Genomic DNA, 16,589 nt, shown 5'->3' on the forward strand with positions numbered 1-16,589 from the left:
GGAATTTGCACTGTCACAACTTGGGGCCCTTTCAGAGGAATTGGGCACATCTCCAAAGACGAAGAAACAGACCCCTTTCTGAGTGATCTTTCCAGATATAGTGTATGATCAACCACACTTTGGGGCACGTGTCGCTGCTTTTACTTGCTTGAGACTTAAGATCATAGATATCTGAATGGAAGAACATACCACGCTTATCTGAGCCTGTGCATTACATTCTAGAATTTTCAGTGTTAATTTTCTGCCAAGAGTAACATTTATTCTAGTGGTAAACATAGGGGCCTGTACGATTCCGTTACAGGTGTTTTGAGTGGCATTAATAAGGAATATCCTAGCGAAAGAAAGGGAAGATTTTCAGCTTCAAGATGGAGAGCTCACTTTGTTAATCACTATGTTAATAAGACAGAGACCACAACGGCAACAGTTCTATCCACGACTTTGAATTGCCAAGAGAAAAATCTGTCTCATTGCTTAACCATTATTAGGTCTCTTCGAAAGGGATATTACCAATCACTAAGAAAAGTGTTTAGCAATATGTTGGTGGAAAATATCCAGCGTGTCACATGAACAGTTGCTAGGCTACATAGGTTCTATTCCATTAGATACACAGAGTCATCGGGATATACAAAACCAGTTTTATTAGGCTGTGCTCAAAGACTGGGAATGGCTTTCTGCCAGAATTTCACACACAGTTTAGTTGGCATTATTCAACGAAGGGGCTTTAATGCATCGGTAAAACTTTTAGGCCTTTACAGAAACAGTAAGGATGGTTTGCCAGTAATTGCGTTGTGCAAAGCCACACATCTGTCTCTAATTTTCTTATTTGTTTTATCACCATGCAATGTTCAGTGTGACACCAGTTCCCTTCGCTTCTCCCCTGGTCTGTAAGCTGGCCTGCGTGCTTGCGTGCCAAGCACAAAGGGGAGTGAGTGAGTTTCTGACCTCTGGGGTGGGTAATGGGAAATCGAGCGTGCTCTGTGGTGCTGCCGTATTGTCGTGACAGTGGGTCCACTGACTTTCTCACCGTGTGTCTTGCAGGTTGCTTTCAGCTATGTAACGTGTTTCGAACCCATGAGATGGAAATTGACCAGTGCCTGCTGGAGTCCCTTCCCCTCGGCCAACGGCAGCGGCTGGTGAAACGCATGCGCTGTGAGCAGATCAAAGCCTACTATGAAAGAGAGAAGGCGTTTCAGAAGCAGGAAGGGTTCCTGAAAAAGCTGAAGCATGGGAAGAATCAAAAAGTTCATTTTAACCTCACTGACATGATACAGGATGCAATTATCCACCACGATGACAAAGAAGGTACAGGGCACACACGTTTTCTTGTGTGGGTTTCCTGGTGGGGAGATGAAGGGTAACATTTCTTCTAAATATTTGGAGCTTTTTACTGAAGGTCTGAAATCGTCCAGGGAAAATCCTCTTTCTTTTTTTTTTTTTTTTTTATTTTTTTTATTTTTTTTAACGTTTATTTATTTTTGAGACAGAGAGAGACAGAGCATGAACAGGGGAGGGGCAGAGAGAGAGGGAGACAGAATCGGAAGCAGGCTCCAGACTCTGAGCCATCAGCCCAGAGCCCGACGCGGGGCTCGAACTCACGGACCGTGAGATCGTGACCTGAGCTGAAGTCGGAGGCTTAACCAACTGAGCCACCCAGGCGCCCCAAAAATCCTCTTTCTAATGAACACAGTTAAGACCTCCAAGTCTCTTAGTAAAATGAACAAAATGCAAACTTTTGGTGAAATTATTGTATATATATTTTTTTAAAGAACTGCCTACCTGGAAAGCATGTGATTTCCCCAATTTTTAATGAACCTTTTTCTTCCCCCCCCCCCCCCCCCCAATGAAATTGTTTCCTTTGAGGATGAGATTGTGCTGCAAAATTCGTTATTGTCTCCTTCATGGGTAGGAATACCAGAGGAGTAGGAGGTAGCTCCTTTTTTGTTATTCATATTTCACTTCTAGCTCTTCATGTAACAGCCATCTTCTCTGTGGAGCTGGAAGCACCTCGAGGGGCAGTGGTGCTCTCAGCCAGGTTCACTGGGCCCTTCTGCTGGTGCTGGTACCTTCCAGTGCTGTTGAGTGAAAAATTGAAGCAGTTTGTTCAAGTTCACCAAGCAGTGGTTGTTGGAACAGGTCTAAATTAGAATGCAGGTAGACATAAGCCCTATATTGATTTAAAAGGAATGCAACCACAAAGTTTCTTGGCAAAGTTATAAAGTCTCTCGTGTAAAGTATCAACAGGGCAAATAATGCCTCAGTTTGGGTTAAAAAAGTTAAGAATGGCAAAATAATAAACCCAGAGAACAAGAGGAACTATTTAATATATGTATAATATGTAACACTTATAATAAGATATAATATTAGGGGAAGACATTGAAGACATAAAATCTGAATTAATACTGAGGTAGGCATGTCACTTGGGTGGTCAAGAACAGGAAGAGATATGAATCCTGTCTTTAGAAAACCTCTAATCTCAGTAGAGAGGGGAAAAGTCCTCATAATAAAGTAGAAAACGATCAGTAGAAATGAAGTCTGGTAGAATGGGAGTGGTTGGTGGTAGAAGGTGTTTTTTCGGGGGCTCTGAAGGAAGGAAAGCCGAAACCACACTTGGGCAGTGTGGCCAACAGCTGCCAGCGTGAGTTCTAGGCATGGAGATTTGTCAGAAAGGGGCAGGGGTGAAGAGGGCGGCTGCTAAACTGGTTTCCAGGAGATAGGATTATTGTGGATACTTCACACCCTGAAGCAGAACACAATGGGAGCCATTGTATGTTCCAAAGAAGAAAACTCACATGCTGCAAATAGCGTTTAGCAAATATTAATCAGGGGTGTTTACCTGTAGGATGGATTGAAGGGTAAAGGTAAGAAGTATGGGTAAAGACACCGACTGAGAATCCAGGAATGGCAAGTCAGTGTTAGAGTGAGCTGGGTTGGGATAGTAGCAGTAGGGATAGGACCAAAGAACTAACTCAGAAGCTGTATTTCATAGGAAAAGTGTGTTAATTTATCAAATATTTATTGAGTCTTTATTATGCAGCAGGCAACTGCGAAGGAAGCAGACAAAATCTGGCTCCGGGATGCCCAACTGTCTAGTGTGTATGACCATAAATAATGAGGTAGAGTTAGGTATACAATGTGGTGGACGACGAGGAATATGGAGGGAGGAAGACCAGAAGGAGGTGGGGAGTTGGGCGTATGGATATCTGAGGAGGAGCATTTCGTGTGAGTGCAGAGCCATGAGGGGGAGCATCCCAGCCTGGGGCGGGGGCGGGGGGCAGTGGGAACCAGTGTGGTGGGAACAGAAAAATAAATGAAGACGATGGAAAGCAAGAAGCCAGCAGGTAGGGACTGCAAGGGTCAGGGAAAGCATTTTGGCTTTTGCGCTCAGTGAGTTCTGAAGCCACTGGGGGGTCTTGAGCAGAAGAGAGACCTGGTAGCACATAGGAATTAACAGAATCAACCTGGCTGCTGCACTCTGACTTTAATGAGGAATCGTGAGGGCAGAAGCAGAGAAATCGGTGTGGAGCCTTTGTCAGTGAGCTGGGCACGAATGGGTGGCTTGGACCAAAGTGGAGCGAGGGTGTGCTGAGAAATGGTCCATTGGGGATGTACTTTCAGGGTAGAGTGGACAGGAAATGCTGATGCGGAGTGTATCAGTTCACACTGCTGCCATAACGAACGACCACTGCTTCAGTACGTGGTTGAAGAGGGTGTGAGTGCCTCATCTTATAGTTCCAAGGGTCAGAAGTCCAGGTTGGGTCCCACTGGGCTGAAATCCAGGTGTCATCAGGCCTCAGTGCTTTCTGTGGAGGTTCCAAGGGAGGATCGCTTTCCTTGACTTTCCCAGTCTCCAGGGGCCATCGTGTTCCATCAGTCATAGCCCGTCCTCCATCTTCAGAGTCAGGAAGGGGCGCTGAAGTGTCCGTCTCCTGCTTGGAATTTCTCCTGTTTCTTTTTCTGTCCTTGCGTCTCTCTGACTGAATCTTTTGCCGCCTTCTTCCACTTCCAAGGTGCATGTGTTTTCAGGGCCATGGGCTCACTTGGATCATCTAGAATAATCTCCCTGTTTTAAGCTCAGCTTATTAGCCACCTTAATTCCTTTCCCCAGATACTATACCATATTTACAGGCATAGCACCGAAGGCAAAATTATGGAACACAAATCCTACCTGCCGCAGGGAGTAACAGACTCCAGGATAGCAGCAAGTTTGTCCTGGCCCAAACAACTAGGAGAATGATGTGTTCTTAGAAGAGTTAGGGGTGCGTCTAGGAAGTCAGAACGGGAGGGGGTATCATCAGTGAGAGCGGTATTCCTGGCCACCTCCTGGTAGATGGCCACCTACTTGTTGTATCCTCAGGTGGTGGAGACAGGTAGCTCTGGTCTTTTCCTCTTCTTGTAAAGGCACTAATCCCATCGTGGAGGCTACACCACATGGTTTCATCTAGCCCTAATTTTCCTCCCAAAGGCCCCAACTCCTGATATCATCACACTGAGTTTTAGGGCTTTCATATATGACTTTGCAGGGTGGGGAGGGGGCACAAAAACTCAGTCTATCGCAGATGACATACTAATTCTATCCTTGGACCTGGCCTAAGTATGAACAAATGAAATAGTACTTTTTTTTGAGTCTCTCATCTACCTTGGAAACTCCCATATGAGTACCAATAGACTTCACAGTTTCACAGGAAAAGTATTAATTTCTGCAAATTAAAAAATTTAATTGCATTGAAAAAGGTAAGCAATTTCTTTAGAGGCAGTATAATCTCTCTAGCATATGTTGTACTTCTAGAAAGGTAGTCAGGAAAAAGTATTTATTCAATTATGGTAGTCATATTTTCAATTATCTTGAAACTACTCAAATAGTGAAATGTACATGTTTATGAAATTGAGACATAAAAATATTGCCATGAGAACCAACTTTTTCCATTTAAATTATTATTTCAAACTTTATACTTCTACCTTTGTGTAAACAAATACATTTTCTATCATAATTCCAAGGCTGAGTGTAAAGAATCAAATATACTTTTTCAAAGGACAACATATTGTTCATGCTAAGGTTTGTATTATATCATTGAGAAGCAATTCAGAATTTTTGTTTCATTTTCTAAATGTTGCATTTTTGTAATTTCAAATTTAGTATCTTCAATGCTTTATTGTTCTCTTCTGAGAGTTGGTGATACTTCAGTGTTAATTTGTCAATTTAATGTACTACATCAATGTAAAATGTGTTTGACATTCTTTTCCATCTAAAAAAATGTTCTACATTTTGTTTTAGGGCTTTTAATTCACTTTCTTTGACATATACCATGCAAAAGGAAAAGAGAGAGGGAGAGGGAGACACAAAGAGAAAGACAGAGTGGGAGAGCTAAGGACACAGAGAGGAAGTGTCTACGTAGAGAAAATGTAAATGGAATTCAGTTCCTCTGTTAGAATTTCTCCTCCCAAATATCAGTCAGCTTTTACTAACTAATCCACAATATGTTCTTACTAAATGCAGAATAAATGCAACGGAGTGACTTTATTATGCTTTTAGTATCTAGCACTTTGCAGGCTTACTCTGTGCATGTCTATACTTTAAATGACTTTTGTCACTTCACTGTCCTGATGAACATACGCAGTAGGTTGGATTTTCTTCCTGTGGTATGAGTGCAGATATTGAGCCTTACAAGAAATAATTGCTCTCTCAGGTCTACCTGAGTTAAAAAACCATCTTTTTGTCCACAACAGCATCCTGTCTTTCAAGTCGGCTTCTTTTTTTTGTTGTTTTGTCTGTTTAACAACTTTGCTGAGGTATAATTGGCATAAAACAGCTGTATACATTTAGTGTGTACAACTTGATGAATTTGGAGAGAAGTATACACTTGTGAAGGCATCACCAGAATGGTCATAAACTTACCACTTTCCCAAATTTCCACCAGTCCCTTTATTTAAAAAAAAATTAAATGGTTTCTTCTTTGGTGGTGAGAACATTTAACACATCACCTCTCAGGTTGGCCTTGGATGGTAAGTGAACTAAACTATCAACCACACAAGTGGGTTTGCCTCCACTGCCATTTGGAATCCTTTCTTCCTCTTGTCTAGTTGAATTCTCCTCACTGTCAAAGGAATGGACAGGGATGGGGACAGACATTCTTTATGCTGTGATGTTTTCCCTCCTTTTCTGCTCAGACCCTTCCCCATGCCCCCCTTTTTGGTTACAATTTAAGAAGACTTATTAACTTATATGCCAGATATTTTCTGAGAGTCCCTTTTATTCCAGCCACAAGAGAACTTGGAAGTGTTGTTGCAGATTTGTAATGTCCAGCTTCACTTAGATCAGAAGTTGACTTTTAGGAAGAATCAAATTATAACAATGTGAAACTCTGTTTCCTTCTTTTACCCCTCAGATGCTGGCCCCAGTTTCCATGGAGGGCTGAGGTTAAGGGCCGTGGTGTAACGCTCTGGCTGTAACTCTCTCCTCTTTCCACTTGTTTTTCCTAGAAGGCGTTACCTTTTCTCATTTCATTCCCTGTCCCCCACTCCAGTGATTCCCAAATCTGCATTCAGACCTTTCTGCTGAGCTCCAGATCCTTACATTCCTTACTTGTTACCTTCACCTTTGAATATCCTTCCCTATCTCCTCCCAAACCAAAATTTCTTCTTCTATTCTCTACTTCAGTTAATGTCCCCTTCATTCGCTTCTGGCCCCAAAATCTTGAAGTTGTGTTGATTTTTAAAAATTTATTTATTTTAAGACAGAGAGAGAGAGAGAGAGAGAGAGAGAGAGAGAGACTAGCAGGGGAACATGGGAGGGAGAGTGGCAGAGAGAGGGAGAGAGAGAGAGAGAGAGAGAGAATCCCAAGTAGGCTCTGCACTGTCAGCACAGAGCCTGACATGGGGCTTAAACTCACGAACCATGAGATCATGACCTGAGCAGAAACCAAGAGCTGAACACTCAAGCGACTGAGCCACTCAAGCTCCCCAAAGTTGTGTTGGTTTACATACAAATTTGTAAAACACTGATGCCTGTACTGCCCCTGAATTATTCACAGAAGTATTATCTGCTTGCATATTATCCAGAGCCGTCTAAGAATATACCTAGAATGTAGCAGATACATTAGTCCAATATGTATTGAATTATCTATTGATGGGTGGACAGCTTACTTAGACATTTATAAGTAAATCATTAGGACCAAGTTTTCTCTCCCCTTCCCACCCATACCCCCAATGTGTAGTCTTGGGTCAGAGAATAAACTTCACATATTTCTTAAGTGTTTCACACATGAAACTTGAAATGAGGCTTCCCTTTGACTTAGCACTGGTGGGTACTTAGTACTTAGTACACCCTCTCCTTGTATTTGCTAGGACTGATGCAGAGGTTAAAATGATAAAGCGGGTGATTACTACATAAATTTATTTATTTTCTAAAATTTATTTTCTATTTATATTTTAATGTCTAGAGTATAAATGTAAAAGGAGCCAATGATAATATTTTGCTGCTCCCATCCTATCTTTGTGAAGATGACCCTTCTGCCATGGCCCTGGTTCCTGGTGGTGGCTTTGGATTTCTACGGAATGCAGCCTCATTCTGTCTCCCTAACCTCCCCATATCCAGCTGCACAAATAGGCAATGAGAAAATGTGACAGCCAATAAATGGATTTAATTTGACCCCTAGAGAAATTGAAACCAAGACTCTTCCACCTTTAGAGTGGGGTCAGAGCCACCCAACAGATATCCAATCCTGGTCCTCTATATGCATTTACTATGAACATAATTGAGTGTGATGTGTGTTAACTACTCTACAAGAATACGTACTTCTAGAACTCAAAATTAGGAGTATATACTTGGCATCGAATGTAGATAGACCCTCCCCGAAAGGGTGGGATTCAGCCAATATGAATGTCTTACACATTGGATACTTGGGATTGGAAATATAAAGCATCATCCCCATCTTTAAGGAAGAGGTTGGGGAAAGGAACATTCTCAGCGAAAAGATGAGCAGTATACTGCTGTCTCTACCTTCCATGATCTAGAATGTACCACATGTGGGCGGAGGGAGAGAAATGACAGCTTTATTAGAACCATTTCCATCTTGTTGATTTCTCAGTGATTTGGGAACAGAAACTATGAATGAACCTGTTCTTCTCATTTGGCAGAGGAGGGCCAGCATTTTGGAAGAGGTAGCTCAGGTAAGATATTACGTGGGGCAGACACAGGAACCAAGGGACCACTTCTAGAATTTAAGTAAAAGGATGCTTTTTTTGGCTCTGGACATGTGTTCACATCAGAAATCTGGAAGGCTAAATGAATATTGCTTGTGGAAATGCTGAATCCAGAAGCCCAGGGCATTTGCGAGTTTCACAGAGAATTTTCCAGAGTGATCTTCACTGGACTATGATGCTTCCAATTAATAGGTAATAGTGGCTAGGTAATTAAAGGGACCCATTTCAGAACGAGTTATAGAATCATAAAGAGCTGGAAATTAAGTGCATTTAAAATCTGAGGGATTCCGTATGAATTTAATGAGTAGCTTAGTATTTCGCCAACACCGAATTCATATTCCTGACAAGTATTAATTATTTTAACCGCCTGCTTTGTAGCCGGAACTTTACCAGGTACTGTGAAAATAATTGGGGGGAAAAGGAGAAAGAAGCGTGCTGCATAGGCTTTTATAATCTTAATGGAAAGATACACTGTCCTTTAACAAACAAACTGAAATTGATCCCTTTAAAAGGAATCACAGAGGGCATTCACTGGGGTGAGGTTCGGATGAGATGAATCTGAAACTGCTCTGTGGGAAGATTTTCATTTGGTAGAAGGGGAGAGAAGGACGCTTTGGCTGCAAAAAACAGCTGGAATGCAGGGACAGAGGCAGAGAAAGTCAGGTGTCTGACGGAGAGCATCTTGAGGGAAGCATCATCGGGGGTTAGCATCAGTGGTCCTAACCCGGCAGTCAGGAGGGCGGGTCATTTCCTCCCCTGACACGATGAGCTGTGTGAGCCTGGCCAGGGCATTTTCTGTGCCCTGAAAATAAGGTTGAGAGGCAGAGCAAACCTCTCAGAAGTGGCTGTGAGGATTAGTTAGGTAACTCACGCAGAGGACTTCAGGTGACATCTGTCATGTCTTATTACATGCACAGTCAGTGTGTTGGCCGCTGTTCGGGCTCAGAAGAGAATTAGGAGGTAGTGTTGCAACAGTCACGAGTGGCTGGTAATGACCCTGACTGGCGTGGGGTTCAAAGACAATGGCAGCGGGTGTTAATGTACAGGAATAAAAGCGTAGCATTAAGAAGGTTTTGGGCAACCGTATTATAAATTATAATGAAATAGAAAAAAAGGCAAGATAGACAGATAAGCTCAGGGCATGGTTGTAAACATGAGTTAATGAGAAACAGCAGATGGATAGTACCTTCGGAAACGGATAGAAAGGGAAAATCCACATTATTAAGCTGAGCATTGTCTTCATCATCCTTTTCTGCTGGGGCAATGCATGTTTTTATATGAAATATTACATATAATGTGTGTTTTTATATATGCACACATGTATTACATGTGTATATAGTTTTATATAGAGAGCATAATATGTGACCATCATCTGTCTCAATACTGTATTAATTTTTTTTTTTAATTTTTGAGGCAGAGCGGGGAGAAGGGGAGAGAGAGAGAGAGGCACAAGATCCAAAGCAGGCTCCAGGCTCTGAGCTGTCAGCACAGAGCCTGATGAGGGGCTCGAACTCACAAACCTTGAGATCGTGACCTGAGCCGAAATCAGATGTTTAACTGACTAAGCCACCCATGTGCCCCGAATACTTTAAATGCATTGTTTCATTTAACCCTCAAAATAACCCTGTGAGCCACCGTGCTGGGTGAAATAGTGATCTCCTTAATTCCTGCCCGCCCAGAACCTGCAAATGTGACCTCATTAGAGTCTTATAGATGCACTGACGCTAAGATGATGTCACACGCGATGAGGGTAGGTCTTACAGCAAGGGCTCGTGCCCTTATGAAAGGAGGGAGTTTGGGCACAGAAACACACAGAGGGAAGGTGGCCATGCAAATACGAAGGCAGATGTCAGACTCCACAGATGGCTGGTGGCCCTGAGAAGCGAGGAGAGAGGCAGGGAAGGGTTTCCCTCAGGGCCTCAGAGGGAGGGAGGCCTTCCTGACTCCTGGGTTCCAGACTGCAGCCTCCAGGACCGTGAGACAAGAGGTTCCTGTTTCCTGGCCCCGTTTGTGGGACTTCGTATAGTGGCCCTTGGAATCAATGCAAGCATATGCAAATACTGTCCAGCTTTATGGATTAGCTACTTGGATTTAAAGAGGTTAAACAAATTGCTCAGGATGAGGGCACTAATCAGGGACAGAGGGGGGATTCAGACCCACCTGCGAGTGAACCTAGCGTTCAGCGCTGCCCTGTGCTGCCTCAGATTGCCTGCCATAGCAGCTCTGATGGTGGCTCCGGGCTGGTCCCGCGTCCCTGTGTGTGAGCTCTTCCAGCTCTGTGGCTCTGTGACTCTGAACTGTTGGAGGCAGTTGCTTTAACCCGACGGTCAGGTGAGGAAAGGAGGCCATTCGCAGAGCAGCACGAGAATATGGGCGCTCTGTCCAGCAGAGAGCCACCTGCGAGCCATGGAAAGTTCACGGTTACCAGACATCCTTTCCCTCCATCCTCTGACTCTGATTGTTGGTGGGATGTCTGACACTCTGTTTCCTCTGGGACACACGTTGCCATTAAGCAGATGTTTGAGGACAAGTGTGGCCCCTCTGTGGCTGGGTTCTGGGATACAGGTGCGCCAGCCCAGAGCCGCGTGGGGCCATGCAGGTAGGTCTCAGGGCCAGGACTCTATCTCCATGGGAGGGAGGTCCTTCTGCCATTCAGTTCCACTCAGTCTGCAGGGCTGCTCTGGGTGAACTGCGAAGCCCCGCTCCCTCCTCCTCTAGCCTGGTGTTGCCCGCCCCCAGACCCCCAGTCCCCTGCTCCCTTCCTCCCCTACAACTCGCCCCTGCAATTCCCTTGACCTCCTCTGCAGCCCCGTGGTCCTGATATCCAGGCCTCCGGAGAAGGGGAGAGTTGAATTATGTTGTTACAAGACACTGGGAAAGCATCTAGTCCCAAATCCTCAGTTTGGAACCTCTCTTCCAGAATTTTCTAAAGCATTTTAACGAGAATCAATCTCTTCTTTACCTATGCTGAGGCCATTTTCCTTCTCTGGTGATTAGGGGGAAAGTTGTCTCTTTCCTCATTATTCTGCGTCTGCTGCTTGTTCTTGCCCCAGGCCAACTACTTTCCATTGATCCCAGGCAATAAATAGGTGGGGGGAGAGAATGAATTGATAGAAATTTGTCTGGACTCTGCTGCGTCTGTGGTCTGCAGTTCCCAGCATGGGAAATGTATTTTCTCACTGCTGTGTCCCTGGGGTCTTTATTTAAGCTCTGTCCTCTGCCTAGAACCTTCTTCCACCTTTTTCTTCCACATGAACCTCTTTTCCCTGGGGGAACTTTCTCTGACATTCTCAGGCAGCACTAATCTTTTTCTCCACTGTGTTGCCTGTGATGATTCCTTGAGGTTTCCACGGTTGTATCTTCTACTGGAACGGTTGCCATGTAAGAAAACGGTCATTCCTTGTTCAGCATCCATTCCATTACTTAGTTCATATTTACTGACCTCCTGCCATCTGCCGTGCGCCATGTTCGGGGCTAGAAATTGACAAAAAGGGGAGAATGGGTTCTGGGCAAAACGAAAAGACAGAGCAGAGGTACGATCAGAAAGCGTATTTTCTTTTCCTGCCCTATTAAACGCTGTGATATTCCTACCCCTGTTCCCAGCATAGAGGGTGTCTGTGTTGGTCAAGGTTCTGGAGAGAAATAGGACCGATAGACACACACACACACACACACACACACACACACACACACGGGGTGGGGAAGATTTATTTTAAAGGGTTGGCCCCCAGGGTTGTGGTGGCTGGTGAGTCTGAAATCTGTGGGCTGGGAGGCGGAGAATTCAAGTGGAAGTTGGGGTCGCAGTCTCACGTTTGAAATCTGCAGGCTGGAGACTCAGGCAGGGCTCTGTGTTGCTGTCTCGAGGCAGAATTCCGTTTTCTCTTGGAAACCTCCACCTTTGCTCTTGAGATCCTCCACCGATGGGATGGGGTCCACCCGCAGTGTGGAGGGCCGTCTGCTTTAATCAGAGTCAATTGACTGAAGAGTTAAGTCACATCTGAAAAAATACCTTCACAGCAACATTTAGACTCGTGTTTGGCCAGAGAGCTGGGCACCGTGGCTTAGGTATGTTAACGTGTATAATTCACCATCACAGGCGTTCACAGGGGACTAATACGAGTTGGGTTTATTGAGTATTTACCATGGTTCAGGCACTGTTCTAAGGGTTTAAAATGTCTTCACTCCTTTCCTCCCCGTCATGGCCCTGTGATCCCAGAACAGGCCTACGCACAGACTCGGACCCGTGAAGGGACTCGTCACAGCCCGCGTCGCTAGTTATGGTAGACCCAGATGGAAACCCAGATTGAAAGCCAGGCAGTGAAGCCCCAGAGCCTCCTGACCAATAGAAACAAGTCTGGGTTTGTCAGGAGGCTTATATGAAGCCTGTTGCAATAGGGGGGACATTGGCCTTAGATCTGCAAGCATCTCGAAATCAAGGTGGAAGAAGCTTTGCTTTTCTGGCGAGGGCTTAGCAGGACCAGCAGGAACGTTGGGGAGGGGGGCCGGGAGGTCGGGCTGGCGTGCAGCAGGACTGAGTGCGTTAGCGGGACATTTGTCTCCCCATGGACAGCTTATTTTTGGAATGAGCTGTTAAGGGAAGGTGTTCGGCCCCATACTGCTTGCTTCCACAGGAGGCTGCCTGAGCCCAGGGGCCTGGGCAGAGGGGCTTGGGCAAGCCCAGTCACTAGGTACATAGCAGGCCATTGTGAGAGTTCTCCGTCATAATCACGTGCATGAAATCTAAACTCTCCAGGCGGTCGGTACAAGTGTTTGGAATTAATTAGCTAAAGAGCAAAATACTTTCCCTAATGATATTGTATGATAGTCTATGTGAAAAGTCAGGACATTTTGCTTCCTGTTGAAACTAGTATTCATGGACTATAGCCTCCCCATCGTTGGTGAATGATTGTTTCTTGTAGTTTTTCCAAATAGATTCTGATAGCGCCTAGTGCGGGGCAACATGAGTGGATTGGTATTGAGTCCATTCATTCATTCATTCATTCAGAATTAAGGGCTCATGTTTTCAAGTGTGCCCAACAGTGGGCTAGGGATGGGGAGCACTGAGAGAAGTAGAGCTTGCTCTCAGCAGCCTGGCAGGAGGGACAGCTGCAGCAGACAAAGGCCGACAGTACTTAACATCTATGGGAGAAAGAACATGGACGGTGAGGGCGGTGGGTCAAGGGGGAGCATGAGGCAAAGGGGACTGGCGTCTCTCGGCTCTTCTGAGTCAGGACACTGAGGCAAAGCTAAAGTTGGTCAAAGGCCTGAGGTCCTGGAAGGATGGAATGTTCCAGAACTGCAGGCACTTGGATATGATTGGGGCTGAGGGAGGCTGGGGGATATGATATGGGGCTGGCCTCTGGAGACCTTCAGTGCCATGCAGGGAGCTGGGCATTTGGAACAGAGGAGAGGAAGAAGATTGGTTTTACCCAAGTGTGTTCAGTTGTAGGTGGGCACTCTAGACAGTTATGAATCTTCATACTCTCAACGTGGACGTCGCAGCCCCTAACCTGCCTGGGACAGTGATTTAAGGCTCTTTCTGGTTTTCCAAAAGGAATGGCAACATGGCCGCAAGAATATGAAGGCAGAAACTAGTCTTTTAGGTCTCATTCCTTACTTGCTACCCGTTTTCTCATGTGAATGTCAGGAAAAGTGTGGGAGGGAAAAAGCGGATGGAAAAAACACATTGAAAACTTTTAACCTAGTAAGTTTTCATATTTCACGGGGTAGGGGGGCAGATGGTGGATACTGGCACAATAACATATTGTCTCCTGGTTTTGTATTCTTACTGCTCTCACTTTCTTGCTCAAACGATATTACTTCTTGGACCTGCTGTCTTCAAACGTAAATGTCGAGCGAGAATTAATGGCAGAATATGAAATCTGTGCGTTGTAACTCTGCACATTCTTATTTTTTTAATTTTTTTTTTTAATTTTTGAGAGAGAGAGAGAGAGAGAGAGAGAGAGAGAGAGAGGGAGGGGGGGGGGGGGCAGAGAGAGAGGGAGACACAGAAACCGAAGCAGGCTCCAGGTTCTGAGCTGTCAGCACAGAGCCCCACGCGGGGCTCGAACTCGTGAACTGTGAGATCGTGACCTAAGCTGAAGCTGGATGCTTCACCCACTGAGCCACCCAGGCGCCCCTCTAGTTTTGACTCCATTGAAAAACAAACTTTTTAGGTCACCAAATTAATATTGCAGCTAAGGTCTCTGACCCGTCAAATTTCAGGCAGTGTTGCTGCTGCGGGCATAAACCAAGAGTTTTCTGATTCATTGTGCTCCGAACAGCCTCTGAAAAAAAGAAGAAAAAGAGACTTGTAATTTTTGGAGGAAAAAGGCACAATCTGTCAGAGGCCCGGACTGCTGCTCGGTGTACCAGTGCAGCCCCAGAACAGTCTGTAGATCGCATTTGCCTTTGACAGTGCAGCTGCGACAGTCCAAAAGAAGAATGTTCTGCAGGCAGATTGTAGATTTGCCATTTATGAGATGAGACAAGTCATTTAGTGTGTGTGGGAATGGACAGAGCAGAATAGATCATCAGGGATTATCTGAGGGTTTTCAACACACAATTTCTAGGCAATTGACATTTATTTATTTATTTTTTATTTTTATTTTTTTGACGTTTTATTTATTTTTGAGAGAGAGAGAGAGAGAGAGAGAGAGAGAGAGAGAGAGAGACAGAGAGAGAGGGAGCAGAAGAGGGGCAGAGAGAGAGACACAAAATCTGAAGCAGGTTCCAGGCTCTGAGCTGTCAGCACAGAGCCCGATGCGGGGCTCGAACTCACAGACCACGAAATCATGACCTGAGCCAAAGCGGGACGCACAACCAACTGATCCACCCAGGCACCCCAGGAATTGAAATTTATAAGGGCTGTTTTGTAAAGCATCCTGTTGGCATCAAGGTCAAACTTCAAACTTGCCCGCTGGACCCCTCTGTCTCGGGCTTCTCAAGATTGCCATTCTTCCAGCTGCCCCATCATCGTCCATTGCGCAGGGTCATTCCATGGAAGCAAAATGCTTCACGTTGTCCAGAATGGAAAGGGAAAGAGCTCTAGACTAAACCAAGCCTTCATTCGCTGATCCTTCATGGCCAGAAGAACTCTGTGTCCTGTTCTCTGTCGTCTGTTGTTTCCACAAAAACACTGCTGCCGGGATTTCTCCCGGCACTTGCCCATGACCTCCTCAGTGCCAGTTGGGACTTATTTCCCTGTCCCCTTCACTGTCAGCTGGAAGTGGCATCCTCTGGGTGGCGTCGCAGGTCATGTCTCCTGCTCAGTTGGCCTCTGGACCTTTCTCTCCTCGATTCCCTGTCGGCCTTGCCGGTCTCTGCTTCTCTGTCTTCTGGGCAGCTACTCTCAGCCTTCAAACTTTGAACTTCAGGGCTCTCTTCTGTCTACCCTCCACCCTCTAGGAAATGACATTCCAGGCCATGTGGATGCTGTGAATCCCACTGTCTATTCCCAGCCGAGATCTCTTCCTGGACATCAGACTTCCCTGTAGCATGATGTGCACACCTGCCCTCCGCACACTCTGGGCTCCCCACCCCGACCCCTGACAACACCGGATGCGTGTCTTTCCCACTCCGTGAATTCTCCCTGCTCACACCAAATGCCTTAGACGCTTTCTTGAGTCCCCCCTCTCTCTCCCTCACGCTGTCTGATCCAGGCACACGTTCTGTTCCCTCTGTCTCTGGAGGGATTCCAAATCTGACCACCTCCAACTGCTTCTGTGGCCACTGTCCCGTATGCCATCACCATGTCTTGCCTGGATTACGGCAACAGCCTCCCACAGCACCCCCTGTCTGCCTCCACATCTTCAGTGGCTTATGGGCTCACCAACCGTGGCATCTGAGTCCTTGCTGGGGGCAAGAACACCATGACATCTGCCCTCTGTCCTGCCTCGCTCCAGCCAATTTCCTGATCGCAACTTCACGCACACTCTTCCTGAGCCTCTCTGGCCTTCTTATGTTTCCTCACCAATGCCACACCCGCTCCTGCCTCAGGGCCTTTGTACCTTTGGCTCTAGAGCCTACAAGGGCATAGATTCACCTCCTGAGCTCTCTGCTGGAATGTCACCTGATCGGAGAGGCTTTCTCTGACTCCTGGGTGAGCCGGCTTCTCCCCAGCCCCCTCTCCCTCTCCCTCCACCCTGGATTCTTGTTTTCATTGCATTCTCGCTGTGCAGCCAATCCCTCATTCGTGTGTGTGTGTGTGTGTGTGTGTGTGTGTGTGTGAGATCTCCCAGGAGAATGCAGGTCTACAAGAGCAACAGCTTTGTTTCCTTCAATGCTGTCCCTTCACAGCTTCTAGAACAATGCTTGCAGGAAGTAGGTAACCATAGCATGTGTTTAGTGAATACAGACAGGGGTGCGGTCTCTTCCTAAGCATCTTTGAA

The 16,589-nt window shown here is 45.7% G+C and overlaps 1 protein-coding gene across 1 annotated transcript in view; it reads left to right on the top strand.

Moving 5' to 3' along the window:
• The first annotated feature begins 1,038 nt into the window (after window positions 1-1,038).
• Window positions 1,039-16,589, top strand: part of MYO16 (myosin XVI) — a 458,605-nt gene continuing 443,054 nt past the window's right edge. The window contains exon 1 of the mRNA XM_049647209.1: window positions 1,039-1,302. Within this exon, the coding sequence (XP_049503166.1) occupies window positions 1,077-1,302 (226 nt within the window). The 5' untranslated portion in view covers window positions 1,039-1,076. The remainder of the gene's footprint in view (window positions 1,303-16,589) is intronic.

This window comes from Panthera uncia (genome assembly GCF_023721935.1).
Source record: "Panthera uncia isolate 11264 chromosome A1 unlocalized genomic scaffold, Puncia_PCG_1.0 HiC_scaffold_16, whole genome shotgun sequence".
Lineage (NCBI taxonomy): Eukaryota > Metazoa > Chordata > Mammalia > Carnivora > Felidae > Panthera > Panthera uncia.